General features: G+C 40.0%; 1 protein-coding gene across 2 annotated transcripts in view; it reads left to right on the top strand.

Moving 5' to 3' along the window:
- The window catches only part of C1H1orf162 (chromosome 1 C1orf162 homolog), a 256729-nt gene extending 240385 nt beyond the window's left edge, over positions 1-16344 (top strand). Inside the window, exons 2-7 of one of the 2 annotated variants that reach the window (XM_050747064.1) lie at positions 11791-11838; positions 13836-13883; positions 14631-14700; positions 15166-15260; positions 15557-15606; positions 15815-16344. In XM_050747064.1, coding sequence (XP_050603021.1) covers positions 13847-13883; positions 14631-14700; positions 15166-15260; positions 15557-15606; positions 15815-15955 — 393 coding nt within the window. In that variant the 5' untranslated portion in view covers positions 11791-11838; positions 13836-13846 and the 3' untranslated portion in view covers positions 15956-16344. Of the gene's footprint in view, positions 1-11790; positions 11839-13835; positions 13884-14630; positions 14701-15165; positions 15261-15481; positions 15607-15814 lie in introns of those variants that run through there. The other variant, XM_050747074.1, reaches the window with a different exon arrangement.
- The last annotated feature ends 1494 nt before the right edge of the window (positions 16345-17838 follow it).

The raw sequence follows: 17838 nt of genomic DNA on the forward strand, positions 1-17838 counted from the left end.
AGTGGTGATGGTGGCACATTAAGGATGTATTTAGCCGGGCGCGGTGGCTCAAGCCTGTAATCCCAGCACTTTGGGAGGCCGAGGCGGGTGGATCACGAGGTCAGGAGATCGAGACTATCCTGGCTAACATGGTGAAACCCCGTCTCTACTAAAAATACAAAAAACTATCCGGGCGTGGTGGCGGGCGCCTGTAGTCCCAGCTACTTGGGAGGCTGAGGCGGGAGAATGGCGTGAACCCGGGAGGCGGAGCTTGCAGTGAGCCGAGATCACGCCACTGCACTCCAGCCTGGGAGACACAGCGAGACTCCGTCTCAAAAAAAAAAAAAAAAAAGGATGTATTTAATACTGTTCTTAAACGGTACACTTAAAAATGATTAAGATGGTAAATTTTAAGTGTATTTTACAATTTCTTTTTTAATTGAAGAAAAATCCAGTAGATAAATTAGAAAATTCTTCCCTTCATAGGTTTATCTGCATTCGATTCTCCCATACTTGTACAAGGATTTATTTGTATTCAAATGGACAAATTACATAATAGGAAATATTTGAAAATATTTATCACGGGTAATTGGTATTTTCATTGACTTCCTAAGATTTTATGTAATAATCATTTGAGCCAATATTGATAGCTAATGTACTAATCTAATATTGAAATCAGATTGATATCTTTGTTACTTAAAGATAATTTGATTGGATCAACAGGTATTTCAAACTGATTAAACAAAAAATTATAAAACACCTAGTTTGTGCTAAGCAACATAATGCAGTGATCATACAGAGATAAAAGTCCTCACCTCGGAGTTAAATATCTACTAGGAAGATAGTAAGAATATGTGATGATACAAACTTGAGCACAGAGCGCTCTGAGAGTGTGGCAAGCATCATTTTAGGTAGTCTCACCAGCCTCATGTTTCCCTCATATACATCATCCAGGTCAAGGTTCAGTCAGAGAAGCAGAATATATATTTATATATAAGGAATTTGACTACCCTGTTGTGGGAGCTAAACAATCTGTAAAGCTGTTAGTGTTCTTTCTGATGCTGGAGCTTGAAGTCCACACGACAGTCGGTTAAGGGAAGATGGATGTAAAATGGGAGGCAGTGAGAACAAGTGGAAATAACAAGCACAGACAAACCCACGTCAGTTTGTATCATCTCTGGCCTTGATAATGTGGTTGTTCTGTGTAACCCCATATCCAACACAAACACGTGGTGTAGAGAAACCTGGTTAGAGAAACGAGTGATCCAGGGAAAGGATGGGAAGTTGTTCAGCTAGCTATAAAACAGCTGCTGCTTCACATTTCACCCTCCAAATTTTGCTCAAGACTTGTGGCTTACAGAACATTGAAGGAAGATAATTCTGGAAAATGTAGTTCTGCCTGACCAAGCTGACATTACAAACCACCACACTAACTATCCTATCAATAATTGTTAACCTGAATGAATAATGCTTAAAAATTTCAGCCTCAGGAGATCAAGTAAAACATGGAGAGAGAGGAAAGGTGACAGGTCGGAAAACAAATGGTGTCTGAGCTGCCATTTGGAAGTTAGCCGAGAGGGTGTCTCAAGGATTAGATAGAGTCCAGGAAGATGGAACAGCATTTGTGATTGTAAAGATGTAGCAGAGTGTGACATTTTAAAAACTCTCAAGTTTGAGTGAAATACAAATATTTAATTTATATTAATGGGTTTTGGGGGTTTTTATGTTTTCATTTTTGTTTTTGTTTTGAGACAGTCTGGCCCTGTCACCCAGGCCAGAGTGTGCAGTGGTGCAATCTCAGCTCACTGCAGTCTCCGCCTCCTGGGCTCAAGTGATCCTCCCACCTTAGCCTCCTGAGTAGCTGGGACTACAGGCATGCACTACCACGCCCATCTAATTTTTGTCGCATTTTTGGTAGAGACAGGGTCTCACCATGTTGCGCAGGCTTGTCTCAAACTCCTAGGCCCAAGCAGTCTGCCGGCTTCGGCCTCCCAAAGTGCGGGAATTACAGGCATGAGCCACAGCACCTGACCTATATTAGTGTTCTTAAATGCTGTGCTTAGAAGTTGGATTTTATTATGACAGAGGGCAGCCCCCCAAAAGTTTCAGGCAATAGGAATGATGACTAGATTTTTGTTTCAGAAAAATCACTAGCAACAGAGGATGGTTTGGAGAGGCAAGACTAGTTAGGCTGTTGAATCATTCTGGCTAACCGACATTGAAGGCCTTAACCAAAGGCCTTGGCAGTACAGATGGAAAGAATTGATGAGAAATATTAAAGGTAACATTTGTAGGACCTGACTGTAGAGACTACGGAAGAAAGAAAGAATCAGGTTGACTCAGGATTCTTGCTTGAGAGAGTAGAAAAGGGAGGCACTATTCACTGATTTGTAATACAGGGGAAACTGTGCTTCAGGAAAGGAAAGAATAGGGCTAAGTATACAGCCATGAAAGCACATCAATGTTTGAGGCATGGCAGATAAAAAAGAATTCTGCAAAAGTGGAAATGGCAGTCATTGGACGAAAACCAGGGGGGAGTAATGTCATAAAATTGAGAGAGTGGAAGTTTTCATCTATAGAAGAGTCAATAGTAACCAACTTTTTAGGGAGAAAGATTAAGAGAAGGACTGAAAGTGCCAATTAGAGCTAAGAGCTTAGAGGTCTTTGATGCCCTTACAGTAGTTTGGCTGAATGGTAGGGACAGAAAAAGATTACATGGGGTTAAAAGGATTGAATGGCAATGAAGAAATTGACGTAAATGGAATAATTTCCAGAACATGTCTCACCCCAGTAACTAGAGGGAACCAAAGATTGGCTCAGGGGAATGTTGTTTTAAGACAAGAGGCTTGAATGAAGAAAAAGTCAATGGAAGAAGAGGATGAAAAGAAAATGGTGAAGGAAGATAAACATAGTAAAATCCCTAAGTGGAAGAATAATATTCAGATGACAGGAATTAACAGAAGGTAAACATCTTCCATTGAAACTAGAAAGGTAAAGATGGGCCTTGAAAGAATGACGTTTTTCAGTGGAGGAACAGGAAGCTCATTCAACAACCATTTATTTAAAAAAATACCATGTATCATGCTTACTGCTAGAAATCAAGGTAAGACAATATGTCATCTCCACAGACCTTACAGTCTAGCAATCTAGACATTGAATAGTATAAGGGTTACAATTGTTAAAACTGTAGGGTGATGGGGCATATGTGAGTAAACTTAATCTAGCGTAGGAGATTATGAAAGGCCTTCTGGAGCAAGTAATATTTAAATTGGCATCTGTAGAAAAGAGAGATCATCAAACAGAGGGAATATTAATACCTTGTGCAAAGCCCCTGAAATAGAAAAGAACATGGCACCTTGAAAAACAACCCTAGAAATGAATGACTGGAGCACAGAGAGGGAAAGGGAGGGTGCAGGAGATAATGCTGGAGAAGTAGATCATCCAGATTACGCACGTTTATGGCCTTTTTGACCATATTAGAGAATTCTATGTTTTTTTAAAAGAATGGAAAGGCAGTTCTTTTTTTAAGAGACTTTATGCAAGGTCAGTATAGATAATGTATTAAAAGAGTTACCAGCAAACTTTTCTTCTTTAGGGCCAGATTGTAATAGTTCAGACTCTGAGGGCCACATACAGTCTGTGCTACATAATCATCTTTATGTTTTGTTGTGTTTTCTTTTTACAACGGTTTGACCCCTGTAAGACTGTAGAAAACAGTAAGAGTAGGTGGTGGGAGCATCTAGGAAGCTATCAAAGTAGTCTAAGGAGTCTAGAACATAGCTACACTCATTCATTTACATATTGTCTGTGGCTTCTTCGCTACCATGTTGGCAGAGCTGAGTACTAGCAACAGAGACCACATGCTCCACAAAGCCCAAAATATTTACTATCTGCCCTTCACAGAGAAAGTTTACCTACCCCTGGCTTCCAATGTGTTCAATTTTTAATGTGTAGGTGTTCTTGAAAAAAGTCTGTACTCTCCAGATAACATATGCAGGGTTTTATATATGTTTATTAGATTAATCTTACTGACTGTATTACACAAATTTATATACTTACAACATTTTGTCTGCTTAATCTACCAAATACCGAGAAATGTAAACTAAATTTTCTAATTTGGCAGTGGATCTGTTAAGTTCGTTTTTTTTGTTTGTTTTGGGGCTTTTTTAATAGTTCTGTCGATTTTACTTTATAAATTTGTAGTTTAGGTAACTAGATGCAAATAAGCTTAGAATTGTTATTTCTTCTCACTGAGTTAAGCTTTTATCAGTATGTAATGATGATCTCTTTTTTTAACTAATAGTGTCTACATTAAGCCATATTTTGCCTGATATGAATATACCAGCTATCTTGTTAACATTTTTCCTGGTGTAACTTTTCATCCTTCTTCTTTCAACTTTTATGGCTCTTTAAGTCCTAGATACATCTTTTCAAATAGCATATAGCAGATTTTTTATTCAATCTGGTAGTCTTTGACTTTTAACTAAAAAGTATAGTCCATTTTCATTTATTGTAATTAGCAATTACTGTTCTATTCTGATTCATTCCCACTAATATATTTTATATTTTCTGTTTTGTGGCCTATTCTGGTTTTTGCTATTCATTGTTTTGGATTGACTAATTCCAATTGTTTTTTCTCTAACAGTTTGAGTTACTCTATTTCTATTATAATGATCACTCTAGAAATTTTAATATTTTAATCTCTCTTTTATGTTTTATCTTGTTGTCTCTCTGTGTTATATTTCTAGTCCACTATTTTTTTCTTCAAATGTTTTAAACTTGTTATTTGTCCCCAGTATTGAATTTCTGTCTTAGTCCATTTGTGCTTCTATGACAGAATACCTGAGACTGGATAATTTATAAAGAAAATACAATTAATTTTTCACAATTCTGGGGGCTGGAAAGTCCAAGATCAAGGTGGCAGCCAGATTGGTGTCTGGTGAGGACTGCTCTCTGCTTCTGAGATGCTACCTTGCTTCTATACCTTCTGGTGGGAAGGCATACTGTGTCCTCACATTGCAGTAGGGACAGAAGGGCAAGAGAGGGCTCTTTTCAACCTTGAGCCCTTTTGTAAGGATGCTAAATCCATTCAGAGGGCATGGTCCTCATGACTTAATCATCTACCAAAAGGCTTCCCCTCTCAATACCATCATAATGCTGATTAAGTTTCAACATGAATTTTGAAGGGGACACATCCAAACACAGCAATTTCTAATTTCAATGATAGGTTTAACATCTTTACATTCTACTTATTTGTTTTCAAATTTGCCTGATTATTTTAGTACTTTTTTGTTCCTTCATTACACTTTCAATATCCACTTTATTTACTTAAAAATATTGAGCATACTTGTATTTTAGATCTGATCATTCTTATACCTACAGCCTTTGCAGGTCTCTGTCTCTAACCTTTGTGGTTTGTTATTTCTGCTGTCTCTTTCATGATGGCTTGATTACTTTTCGTGTTTTTGTGATTTGTCTTGTTGTTAGCTCATATTTATTGGAAATGTGTCTGTGGAAGTCTTTGACACCTGGTCGAAGAGGCATTCTTCTACAGATAACTTGCATTTTCTTCTCCCAGGGTCCAACTTAAACAACCAATTTAAACTTGGAATTTTGAGGTCCACAGAGAGTACAAAGTCTGGCCTAAAACCTCCTAAAGTTAGGTTTGTGGTTAGGAATGTCCAAGAAAAAGGTATTTTGTTTTGTTTTTCTTTTTGTCCCCTTCTATCCAGAGCGAAGCTTGTGATAAACATGTGTGACAGGCAGAATTCTACAATGCCCCATGATCTCTGCTCCCTTGTGTTACCCCAAGTATAATCCTCCCTCCCCTGAATGTGGGTTGAATCTGTGACTTGCATCCAATCAATAGAACATGGCGAAGGTGACAGGCTGTCACTCCCATTATGACATTATGTTATATACAACTTTGTCTTAACAGGCTGGAGAGACTCTTCCGTGGCATTCAAACTGCCATCTTGTGAACTGCCTGTGGAGAGAACCACAAAGCAGGGAACTGTAAACAGCCTCTAGGACCTGCAAACAGACTCCAGCTGACAACCAGTAAGAAGCCAGGGCCCTCCGTCATATAAGTCACAAGGAAATGAGTTCAACCAACAACCAGACGGAATTTGGAAGTATATCTTCTCCTAGTGAAGCCTCTGATAAGAACACAACCCCAGCCAATACCTGGATTACAGCCTGGTGAGACCCTGAAGCAGAGAACCTTGATAAAACATGTCCAGGCTTTTAACCCATAGAAACTATAAGATAGCTGGGCGCGGTGGCTCACGCCTGTAATCCTAGCACTTTGGGAGGCTGAGGCGGATGGATCACGAGGTCAGGAGATTGAGACCATCCTGGCTAACATGGTGAAACCCCGTCTGTACTCAAACTACAAAAAATTAGCCGGGCGTGGTGGCAGGCGCCTGTAGTCCCAGCTACTTGGGAGGCTGAGGCAGGAGAATGGCGTGAACCCGGGAGGCGGGGTTGCAGTGAGCCGAGATCGCGCCGCTGCACTCCAGCCTGGGCGACAGAGCAAGACTCCGTCTCAAAAAAAAAAAAAAAAAGATAAAGATAAAGAAAGAAACTAAAAGATAAATGTGTATTGTTTTAAGCCTCTAAATGTGTGATAATATGTTAGGCAGCAATAGAAAACTAATGCAGCAAAGAGCTCTACCATCTCCATCTGTGGCGTGGATTTTTTTTTTTCCTGGTCACCCACCAGGGGTCCCTTTTCAGAGAGTATAATCCAAATCGCCACCTTTGTGCAGGTTCTAGACTTGGTTTCCTAACCTTGCATAGATGGCCTTTAAACCCAACCTTCAGATCACCAAAAACTGGTAGCCAAACCCAGAGCAAACACCCATTTCAGGTCTCAATCAACTTTCTTATTTCTTTGAGGATTTCCCACATCTACTTTAGCCATGCGCTTTTAAATTATGGTGTTTAAAATATTTTATCCAACAAGTGTTATGTTTTTTAACAAGAGGATTTCTTTACATACCTAATCTGCTATATGCCTGGGAATTTCCATTCCTGATCAGCCCCATTGAAGGTAAATTTCCTACTACTACCACACCCCAAGCTACTTAAGCAAAAGAGATTATGATCTCTTAATTGCCAAATCCAGTCAACTCTTTCCAGTCCTCATGTTACTTGGCCTCTCTTTCAGCTGCATTTGGCACAGTTGGCCACAGCTTTTCCTTCCTTTCTTTCCTCCTCTGGCTCCTAATCACATACGTTTATGCCATTTCTGCTGTCACTGTTTCTTCTCAATTTCCTTAACTGACTCTACTTTTTCTGCCTCCCTTTTAAATCTTGGTGCTCCTCAGAGTTCTATCCTAGGAATTTTATTCTCATTCTATAATACATATTGTATGTGGATTACCTTATCCATTCCCATGGCTTCTACTATCATATACATGCTGGTGACTTCCTAGTCTATATCTCAAATTATATTTGGAAAAATAGATTAGGTTAAGTGAGATGAGATAATAGCTGGGATCATAGGTGTGTGACATTGCACGTGTCAGATGCAATGATCCCAGCTATTAGGGAGGCTGAAGTGAGAGGATAGCTTGAGCTTGGGAGTTCAAGACCAGCTTGGGCAACATAGTAAGACCTGCCTTAAAAAAAAAAAAAGAAAGAAAGAAAGAAAGAAAAGGTCGACCCAAAATCTCAGTAGATTAATATGGAAAAGTTTACTTTTTGCTCATATAGAATCTATTGAAGGTCCAAGTGACTCCCCAAAGAAACTGTCCTCCATATGCTGACTCAAGGATCCAGGGTTAGAACTCTCACCTTCACCTTCCCATCATAAAATCTCCATTGTTGTGGGAGAGGGTCAGAGGAGGTCTTGCATCAGCAATTAAATGTTTTGACTAAATGGGACGTGCATCACTTCATTCACTGCCCATTGGCCAGAACTTGTCGCATGACAAGGGAGGTTCCACACAAGAAAGAGAGGAGAACTGGTTGTTGGTGAGAACTAGTACTGTCTACCACACAATTCTAGATCTCTTTTGTGAGCCCCAGATCTGTGCATCCAACTGCTCTCTCAACATCTTTACCTGAAGGTTCCACTGGCACCCCAAATCCAATGTGTCCAAAATTAAACTCATTATTTTTTCTCAATCCTATAACCCCTTCTTTTATATTCTCAAAGTTAGTTGATGGATACAACGCAGGAAACGTAGTTATTACCACCTCCCCTCTCTCTCTTACTTTCCTCTCACACCTAATAAATGACTAGACTCATCACCTATCTACTCTACCTCTTCCCCATGGCCATTGCCTCTATTCAGATCATCCTAATTTCTCACTTGGAACTCTACAACACCAAAGGATTCTTCACCCACTGTTTGGCACCTCACTGGTCCCCTCTACACTCTGTTGCCTTAACCCAAATGTGCTTGTGTTACTCCTCTTCAGCAGTCGTTCCATTGCCTATAAGGGTAAAGTATGTTTAGGGCCTGCCATTACCTGGTTTTATCTATCCTCTCCAGCCTTTCCCCTTCCATCCCCCACCCTTATCCTATCCTCATTCCCCATAGCACCACCTATGCTGAGATACTTGCATTTCCCCAAACTCAAGCATTGTGCCAAAGCATGCTCTTGTTTACCCTGTCCCTCTACCTGGAATACACTTCCTTCCTCAGTCTGCCTAGAAAATTATTCATCTTTCAAGGTGCAACTCAAACATTATCTCCTCTATGAGGCTTTTCTTGACACCTATCCTCCCTCCTTATCGTGTAGCCCGACCCCTTTGTTCATTGCATCTCACTCTATCCTGTACAGATGTCTCACATCTACAATATTTCATTATGCTTATTTTTGTGACTGGCCAGTCTGGAGCATGCTTTTGTAGATGAATGAACATATCTCTCTCTCTACAAGAGACAGATCCCGCAAGTCAAGAACTATGTCTTACTCATTATTGAACCTCCAGAGCTCGGCAGGGTGTTTGGGTAGGTGCTAAGTAAATGTCTGATTAATTAGTTAATCCTCCCTCTAAGTCTTGAACTACAGCTGTTTCCTTCTCTGGCTCCTCTTCCTCCTTCTTGCCCTTTGGTGGTATCTTTGATCATTATCTGATCTTTTATCCCCCATTGTTTTTGCTGCCACTTTCCTAAATATCTCTCAAATCCATATATATCTCTTCATCTCTCTACTGCTACCATCCTAGTCCACGTTACTATTACCCTCCTCAACTGGATCACTGCAGTAATCTCTCAACCGGTCTATTTGTATCTATTCTGGCTAACTTCCAATCTGTTTGCTCCAGTTTTAGTGATTGTTCCATAATGCAGGCCTGATCGTGTCACCCTTGTTTAAATATGTTTAGTACAGATAAACCCACTTCTCTTAAAGACAAAAGTTGTGAGGGACTGGCCCCTTCCTGCCTATTTAACCTCATCCTCATCATGCTCCACCCCCTGCTCACACCCCAGTGCCACTTCACATACTTCCTCTTTCAGTTTTTGTCAAACTAGTCTTTTTTTTTTTTTTTTTCCCCTTCAACTTCCTACCCTCCTTCTGGCACAGGGTTTTTAAATGTTCTATTCCCTCCAAACTTTCCCTTCCTCTTGGTCTAGTGGAACTCCAACTCACATTTCTGATCTCAGTTTAAATGTTGGGTCGTTTTATTTTTTGGCTCTAGGAAGGCTTCCCTGGTCCTCTTCCCCTCTGTTGTAGGCATCCATGGCACAGGGTCCTGATCCTTCACAGCACACTTAACAATCACAATTTGCCATTTCTTTGTGTGGTAAGGGCCTCCTTTACTAGCGTGAAAGTTCCATGAAGGCAGGCCCTCATGCTCGTCATAATATCCTCAAAGCTTAGAATGGGACATAGCACATAGTAAATGTTCAATAAATGTTTTGGAGTAAGTGAATGAAGAAATGAATTATCTCAGCAACTGGGATTCGAAAACTTGAAGTAATCATTGACTCATCCTACTGTTTTATTCCCCATATCCAGGTCCCAAGTTATATGTCCTCCAATTTTATGATCCCTGTGGTTCAGCCCACACCCTCACTACACAATACCCAGAATATCCCCATACCCTCTAGTTTCTTTGTCTCTACCCAAAATTTATCTTATATGATATGGTACAATCTGTCATAAAGGTTATGTTTACCATGTTATATCTCAATCAAAAAGATTTAGTGTTTATTTTAAAAATATTTTAAATATATCTTGCTTGGATTTAAAGCTCCCCACCATCTGGCTAAAATCCATCTATGTCAACTATTTTTCATCTCCCACCCTCTCCAAATGCCCCTCCCTATTTATTTATTTATTTATTTAAGCACCCTGTCACCCAGGCTGAAGTGCAACGGCATGATCGTGACTCACTGCAGCCTCAAACTCCTGGGCTCAAAGGATCCCCCTGCCTCAGCCTCCCAAAGTGCTGGATTACAGGCGTCAACCACCACACCCAGTCAAAATGTTCCACTCTTGAACTGTGCTAATATCCTAGAAATACATCACTTGAATTTCAGCAACCAACCCTGGGCCTAGGACACCTCTCCCACAGCCCTTTCTTCCTCCATCCATCCAAAGCCTATCTGTGCTCCAGGTTTACCTGCACACATCCTTGCCTGATTTTTCCAGCTCTGCCAGCTGTGAGTTACTCTTCTCTCCACCTGAAAACCTCTTCCTCAGACTCTGTGCCTGGCTAGCTCCTGCTCATCCTCAAGTTCTCTAAGTGGAAATGTCCACTCCTTAGAGAAGCCTTCCCCAGTCCTCCATCTTCTCTAAAGATGTTCTCCCAGTGTATTCTCTCTAGCTAGCACTCTGTTTCTTTCCCTCATGGCCCTAATACAATGTGTCATTGACTTATCATTTCCTTGTTTTTCATTTCTCTTCTCAATTAGGTGGTAGAGTCCATGAGGCAAGGAACTTTTCTGCCTTGCTCTCCAAAAAACCTATAATAACCTGGTCAGTTATTAAACCCATATAACCTGGTCAGGCACGGTGGCTCACATCTGTTATCCCAGCACTTTGGGAGACTGAGGCAGGCAGATCACCTGAGGTCAGGAGTTCAAGACCAGCCTGACCAACATGGTGAAACCCATCTCTACTAAAAATGCAAAATTAGCCGGGCATGGTGGCACATGCCTGTAATCTTGGGAGGCTGAGGCAGGAGAATTGCTTGAGCCCAGGAGGTGGAGGTTGCAGTGAGCTGAGGTTGCACCACTGCACTCCAGCCTGGGCAACACGCATGAAATTCCATCTCAAAAAGAAAAAAAGAAAAAAAAAACCTATAACACCAGCTCACTGTATAGCCTACAGCATTTACTTAATTAGTATATTTATTAATATTATTTTACAGAAAAATTTATAAAGAAATGATTCGCCTTCCCTTTGAAGGGATCTCATACTCTTAACACATTTGAAGTCTGCACAGCTAGTACTTAACTCTTAACACTGTTTGCTCTTCGTTTTTCGTTATCAGCCTCATCTCCCTGGTTAGAATAGATGAGATTATAAGGTTTTTGATGGCAATAATAATGTCATAGTGATGCGATCTCCACAGTAAATCTGACACAGTGGTTAAAGTAAATACTTAGTAAATATTTAATTAGCAAGAAACCTGTCTTACCTCCTTACATTCTGGCATTCATGTGTCAGACACAAAGTTACAAAAGAAAGATGAAAAAATCATAATGTTGACCTCAAAGAGGAAGCCTACCCTTGAGTTTAGACAGGATCTTTGCGACATACAATGTGATGCTGGAAGTGGCAGGGGCAGTAATCTTTATTTCGTCATTTCTGAAACATAGGAGAGGTAACGGAAGCAAGTGAAATGCTCAATCTTAGACGATTGCGTCGTATGACCGGACTTTTTCTTGAAAGGTAAATGCATTTACCACATGCTCTTAATCTAGATTAAATAATCACTTACCAAAAGAAAGTGTCGTCTAATTGTTAGTGGCTTCTGTCACTTGTTTTATTTGGTGCGGGAAGGGTTGTATTTGAATGGTTCTATTTAGTTGATGGATTTTACAGCAGTCAGTAAGATTCTCCAATGCTGGATGAAACGTGAAAAAGTATATATAGCACCGCTTCTCTTTTAATTTATGCTTCTGCCAAATGTTTAGGTTGTGCTTAAAGGGAAATGTATTTCCTGCTTTTCTTGGCCTGGATTTGTGAGTAACTATTTCCCTGTGTGTGATGATTTTGTCCATTTATGTGAAAGTTCGGGTGAAGTGGCCTAACGTTTTCACAATGGCTATGGTGACATTTTTGTAAATTCAGAACTGCTGCAGTGAATTTCAGGATTTTACAGAAACCTATGATCCTATCTTCTTCCACCTCTCCAGTGGCGAAGCCTAGTGTAAGCTCATATTCTGTTTAGCACCAACGTATATTTCAATATTTTAAAAATATTATGTCAATATTTAAAGAATATTATGTCAATATATTATGATGGTCTGCAAAGAGCACCATTGATGTACAAGTTAGAAAAGGAGCAAAATGTGTCAGAATAATTACCACTGCCGATTCTGCTGAAGACTGTGAGCTTCCTATTCTCATGGCTCAGACTCCTCACCATATTTTCCCGTTGGCCCCTTTCTTATCTGACATTGCATGATCTAAAAATGTTTGGTGAATTGTAAGGTACTTGGTAATGTTGCTGTTGCTGCTATTGTAACAGGTACAGGGAGATGAGGTGTCCTCCCAACCCTCCCACAGGTCCAAGGACTTGGAAGTTAACTTATGAGAACTGAACAATACAACAATAAATAATTGATGACATTTGTTTAAAGAAATGACCTTAAATATAGAAGAAATAACAAAGCCAAAACATTTTCCCATGAGTTTGCCTAAATATGAAGTAACATTTTGGCCCCCTAAAAAAAAAAAATCAGGGAGGCATACAATGTTTTATGCATAAAAATATCTGTTTCATTGTAATTGATTCAAATAAAAATGGAAACAATTCTATCAAGTGGAGAATTCGTTAAGCAAGTTATAGTACATAGCTAGAGCAGAAAGACCCATCACCACTAAAAATGTTATAAAAAGTTTTTAGTAACATAGAAGAATGTGTATGGCAAAATGCTAAATATAAAAGGAAGATATAACCTCTTATAAAAAGAAATATCTCAACTAGCTTTTTAAAAAATGCATGGAAGTCTGACTAAAAGGAAAGACACTAAAAATATTAATGAGTAGTAGGAGTTTGGGTGATTTCACTTTTCTGCCTTTAGATGCTTTATACATTTTGATATAAAGCCTAAACAAGACTATTGGCAGACTTGAGAAGATAATATGTGAGCAGATTAGAAGTGTCTAATGAGGTCTAGAGTAAGGGTCTCCAAGAGCAAGTTTGTCAAAGTTTATGTAGCAATGCCAGGGAGGAGTAAGACTGATACATCAGACCCAGTTGGCAGTCAGTATAAAAATCATCCATTCATCTTCTCTCATACTTACTTCAGTTCAGTGCTTATCAAGCGAAATTATGATTTTCGTTGGCATTCTTATATATTCCCCTGATAGGCAAAATTCGCTGATTGCACCAACATGTACCTTATGTTATTTCAGTTTATACATCAGTCTCCTGTGAGTTGGTTGGTGGGAATCAGTTCTGGAGAAATCAGTCAATTCTTGGTGCCCTGATAAGATCAAATTTCTGAACCTGCAAACCTGAAGGCTGGCTGCTGAGCTGCAGAAACAACACCAGAGTTGTTGACCTCTGATGAGTGGTCTGTGACCACTGATGGCAGTAGAACACCCACAGATTGCCTCTCATTGTTACTACTCTTATATGACAATCACAGTCTCAGAGCTGGCCCTTCAGCTGGCTCTCCTCTCCAAGCTTTCTAAGAGATACCTTGTTTTATTTTCAGGGGATGACAGCATGGGAGGAATTAGCTCCACATCTAAACCCTACACTGGTGAGTTTATGACAGGAATAATTACCTGCCTCACTTCTGAGTTAAAATAACTAGAAATTGTGCTGAAGGGCTGTAATGGAAAGGCACTAGCTAGTGCATTTCTGAAGTTAGAAGAATCCAATTTTACCAGGATACAGAATCTAATGCCAGGAGGGGTAAAAGGGGAAATCACAGAGACCTACCTGGCCCTTCAAATCTGAGTAGAGTGTCTCTGCTTAATATCAAACTAGGTGGGTCATTCTCCCCTATTTGTGGTGTAGGCATTGAGAAAACCACTGTGGCTGTTTTTGGCTATGCACTGTTAATAGCTGCTCTGCAAAAAGAGCAAACAAAAAAGGGCAACGGTTTCAAGGTCAAATTCCCCAAGGACTTTGGCAAGCATTTGTTGTTTCTCCCTAGCTGGGAGATGCTTTCCTTAGGTCAGAAGGAGCACATCTCTTCAGGGGTTCCTATTAAACTCTTTGAGGAGGGCAACACATGAGATTTTTTTTTTTTTTAATCAAAGGGACACTAGGCTTGTATTTCATTTATGTAGCTGATTTTTAAGTTCCAGTTCTAATTTTCATTTAAAAGTACTTGGAATCTAAAAAACAACATTCTCACATTTTTGCAAGAGTTGCAGGCCCATCCTTAATTTCCACTGGCTGATTGGGTAGAATGGGGCACGTGGGGACATTTAAGCTGGAAGAATATCATGAAAAGTGACAGATACACTAATACACTAATTCCTTTTATGTTTTCTTGTAGAAAAACACGGCCCTTTCTCCACAGCAGCCCCAACAACTAGCCCTGCACCGTGTCTCTCTAACCACCACAAGTAAATGAGCATTCTCCCATCTGTTTCATCTTGTACCACATAGGATTTGATGTTATGTTGACATCCTTGGCTTAGGGACTTGGGCAGGGAGACTGGGGAGAAAGGACTAGAAACAGTAAAAGAAAAAATCAGTTTGTGATCTCAGGAGTATGGCTCTTAATTTGGCATCCCCTAAGCTTCAAGAGATCGATGGATCCCCTAAGCTTATAGGTAAAATTTGCTGGGTGGGGAATTATGAACATTGTGTGGGTTGAGGGAGGGGGAGAAGAAGAGGCCTCAGCTTTCTCTGAGGCCTCAAATGGATGTGAAACTCAAAAGCAAAAGCTGAAAACCACTGGGTGAAAATTCATTAGTCAGTGTGAAAACAATTTCAGGAGTCCATCCATAGGCAGGAAAGGTTTCACTCTTTAGGAAAGACCTTCAAAATCCCAACAGTTCATCCTCTGCCTTTCTCTGCCAAAACAGCAAAAACTATTTAATCCTTGCCTTTTTTGCTGGGGTTCTACTGACACTGCTGCTGATAGCCTTTATCTTCCTCATCATAAAGAGCTGCAGAAAATGTAAGTGGTCTCCAAGTGATAGGACAGCCCTTCTCTGTCTGCCATTGATACTAGAATTAGCTATGAGTGAGTAACGGGAGGAGGTAGGGGAGGGTGCAGTGTGATAAAACCTGCTTAGCCCACCCTGTCTGCAGACTGAAGACTCAAATCCCTTCATTTTTCTTCTGCCCTGCCCCCACCCACCTGCCAACACCCCCTCCCCACCCCACCCTTCACCCAAGATCGGAGGGAGAGGTTTCCCATTTCCCCAGGCCCATTGCTGAGATGGGTCCCTCTTCTTTCTGGCACCATGGCAGGTCACTCCAAGCCCCGGGTCCCGGATCCTCACTCAGATCCTCCGGCCAAGGTAAGATGACCACACTGTTTTGGCGACACTGAAGGGCTACCATCATTGGAATTCCCCTCTATACTCTGAATTATCTACTAGAATGGTGAGATTGATTTCCAGACACTGGGCAAGTGATTCTTTGACCAAAGTGCTCAGGTTGCTTCTAAAGAGCAACCTTTTTGCTCTAAACTGAACTCACTCCTTCCTCCTTTTTCTCCCTCTGCAGCTTTCATCCATCCCAGGAGAATCACTTACCCATGCCAGCATGACTTTCAAACTCTCAGAAGATAAGAGCAATCACTTGGCTGAGAACCGTTCTGCAGACTTTGACCCCATTGTCTATGCTCAAATTAAAGTGACAAACTAACCTGGCTTTTCCAACGAGGCTTGAATCCATTTCCTCTCATCTCGGCCCCATCTTCACACATCACTTTCCCTTTTTTACAAATTTTGGATCACCACCTGTGTGAAACTGCAGTCAGAGTTGTTTAGGTGTGATCTGGCAATGCTATCCAGCAGCTTTGGAGACCAATGGTCAGTCTTTTCCTGGCCAGAGCAAAGATTGAAGGCCCTCCCACTTGAACTGACAGCCTGTGAGCCCCTTGGGGGCATAGACTGCCTTCCTTGGACCCTTCCAAAGTGTGTGGTACGGAGGTCAGTGCACAGAATATTCACCCAGCATCATGAATCAACTTGGGAGGAGTCAACCAAATGAACAGTCTACCAAGAATTTCAAATAAAGTCAAACCCCCCACAGTGCTGCCTCTGTCTTTATTATTTATTTGTCTGTTCCTGCCACCTTCTCCAGAGGTCAAGACTAAAAGTGCAGAGCTCATTCACAGTCAAAAACACCACCAAAAGTGATGGCACTTGGAAACAAGCTCAGATTTGACTGGGGTGCAGGTACCAAACTATGCCACCAACTAGTGGCATTCATTTAGGCAAACTTGTTAAACTTTTCAAGGCTCAAGTCTTTCATCTTGAAAACAGAGATAACACTTACCACTAATGTTTAGTATGAGGATTAAATGAAATATCTTATACATAAGCATTCTACACATGCCAGAGCTCTACACAAACACAAGGTCCCTAGTGTATAAAGCACTATGCAAATGGAGATTTCTACCTCCATCCTATAGCATAAGAGATATGCATAACAATATTATATGAGAACCAAAGATAAAGATTAATCTGAACATTAATTCCCCCAAAAACCCAATGAATAATCACATATAAAAATCCCATTAAAAATATCATCAGGTGAATCCCAAAGGTGAACAACAACAAAACATCAATAAGATTATTTTTCAATGGGCAGGCTTACTCTGAATTTCCTACATAAACCATAAACAAGACAGCAAATCCAGAAAAATGTATAAAAATAAATAATAAAAGTTATATGGGAAGGCTAGCCCTTGCAGCTAACTAAAAGTACCTGTTTTATTAAGCATCACTAATTAAAGCAATATGTTAATGGTACATGAATAAATAAATCAATTGAATAGAATTTAAAGACCAGAAATACATCAAAATACATAAGGAAATTTAGAGTATGATGAAGATGGCATATGAAATCATTTGGGAGAAATTGGTTTATTCTATAAGTGGTATTAAGATAACTAGACAACCAAGTAAATGAAAATAAAGTAGGATCCATAGTTCACTTCTCATATGAAAATAAATCCCAGACATGTCAAAAAATTTAACTGTAAAAAAATCATAAAAGCACTAGAAGAAAATATGGGAGAATTTTTAAAAATATTTTTGTAGAGCATGCCCTTTGAATGTATGTCACAAAGCTCAGAAACCAGAAAAGATTAACTTGACTTCTAAAGTACAATTAAAAAGTCCAAAGTACCATTAAAATGTGAAAAGGCAAATGACAAGCTTAGAAAACACTTTCAAAGCATCTTATAGACATAGAAAGATCATTTGTAAATCAACAGGGGAAAAAAATGAACAACTCAATAGAAAGGACAAGGGATAGGGGTGGGCAATTTGTAGGAGAGAATATATAAATGGCTCAAATATATGAAAAGATACTTGACTTCCCTCATAATAGGGTAAATAATGATTACAACTACAATTAGATAATTTTTTTTCCATCAGTAAGACTGGCAAAATTCAAAAAGTTTGCTAATAGACTGGGCAAGACTAGGGGGAACCAAGACACACATACACTACTGGTGGGAGAGCACATTGGTACAGCTACCACAGAAGATCATTTGGCAAAAGCCAACAACATTCTAA

The sequence above is a fragment of the Macaca thibetana genome, chromosome 1 (genome assembly GCF_024542745.1).
Source record: "Macaca thibetana thibetana isolate TM-01 chromosome 1, ASM2454274v1, whole genome shotgun sequence".
Classification (NCBI taxonomy): Eukaryota; Metazoa; Chordata; class Mammalia; order Primates; family Cercopithecidae; genus Macaca; species Macaca thibetana.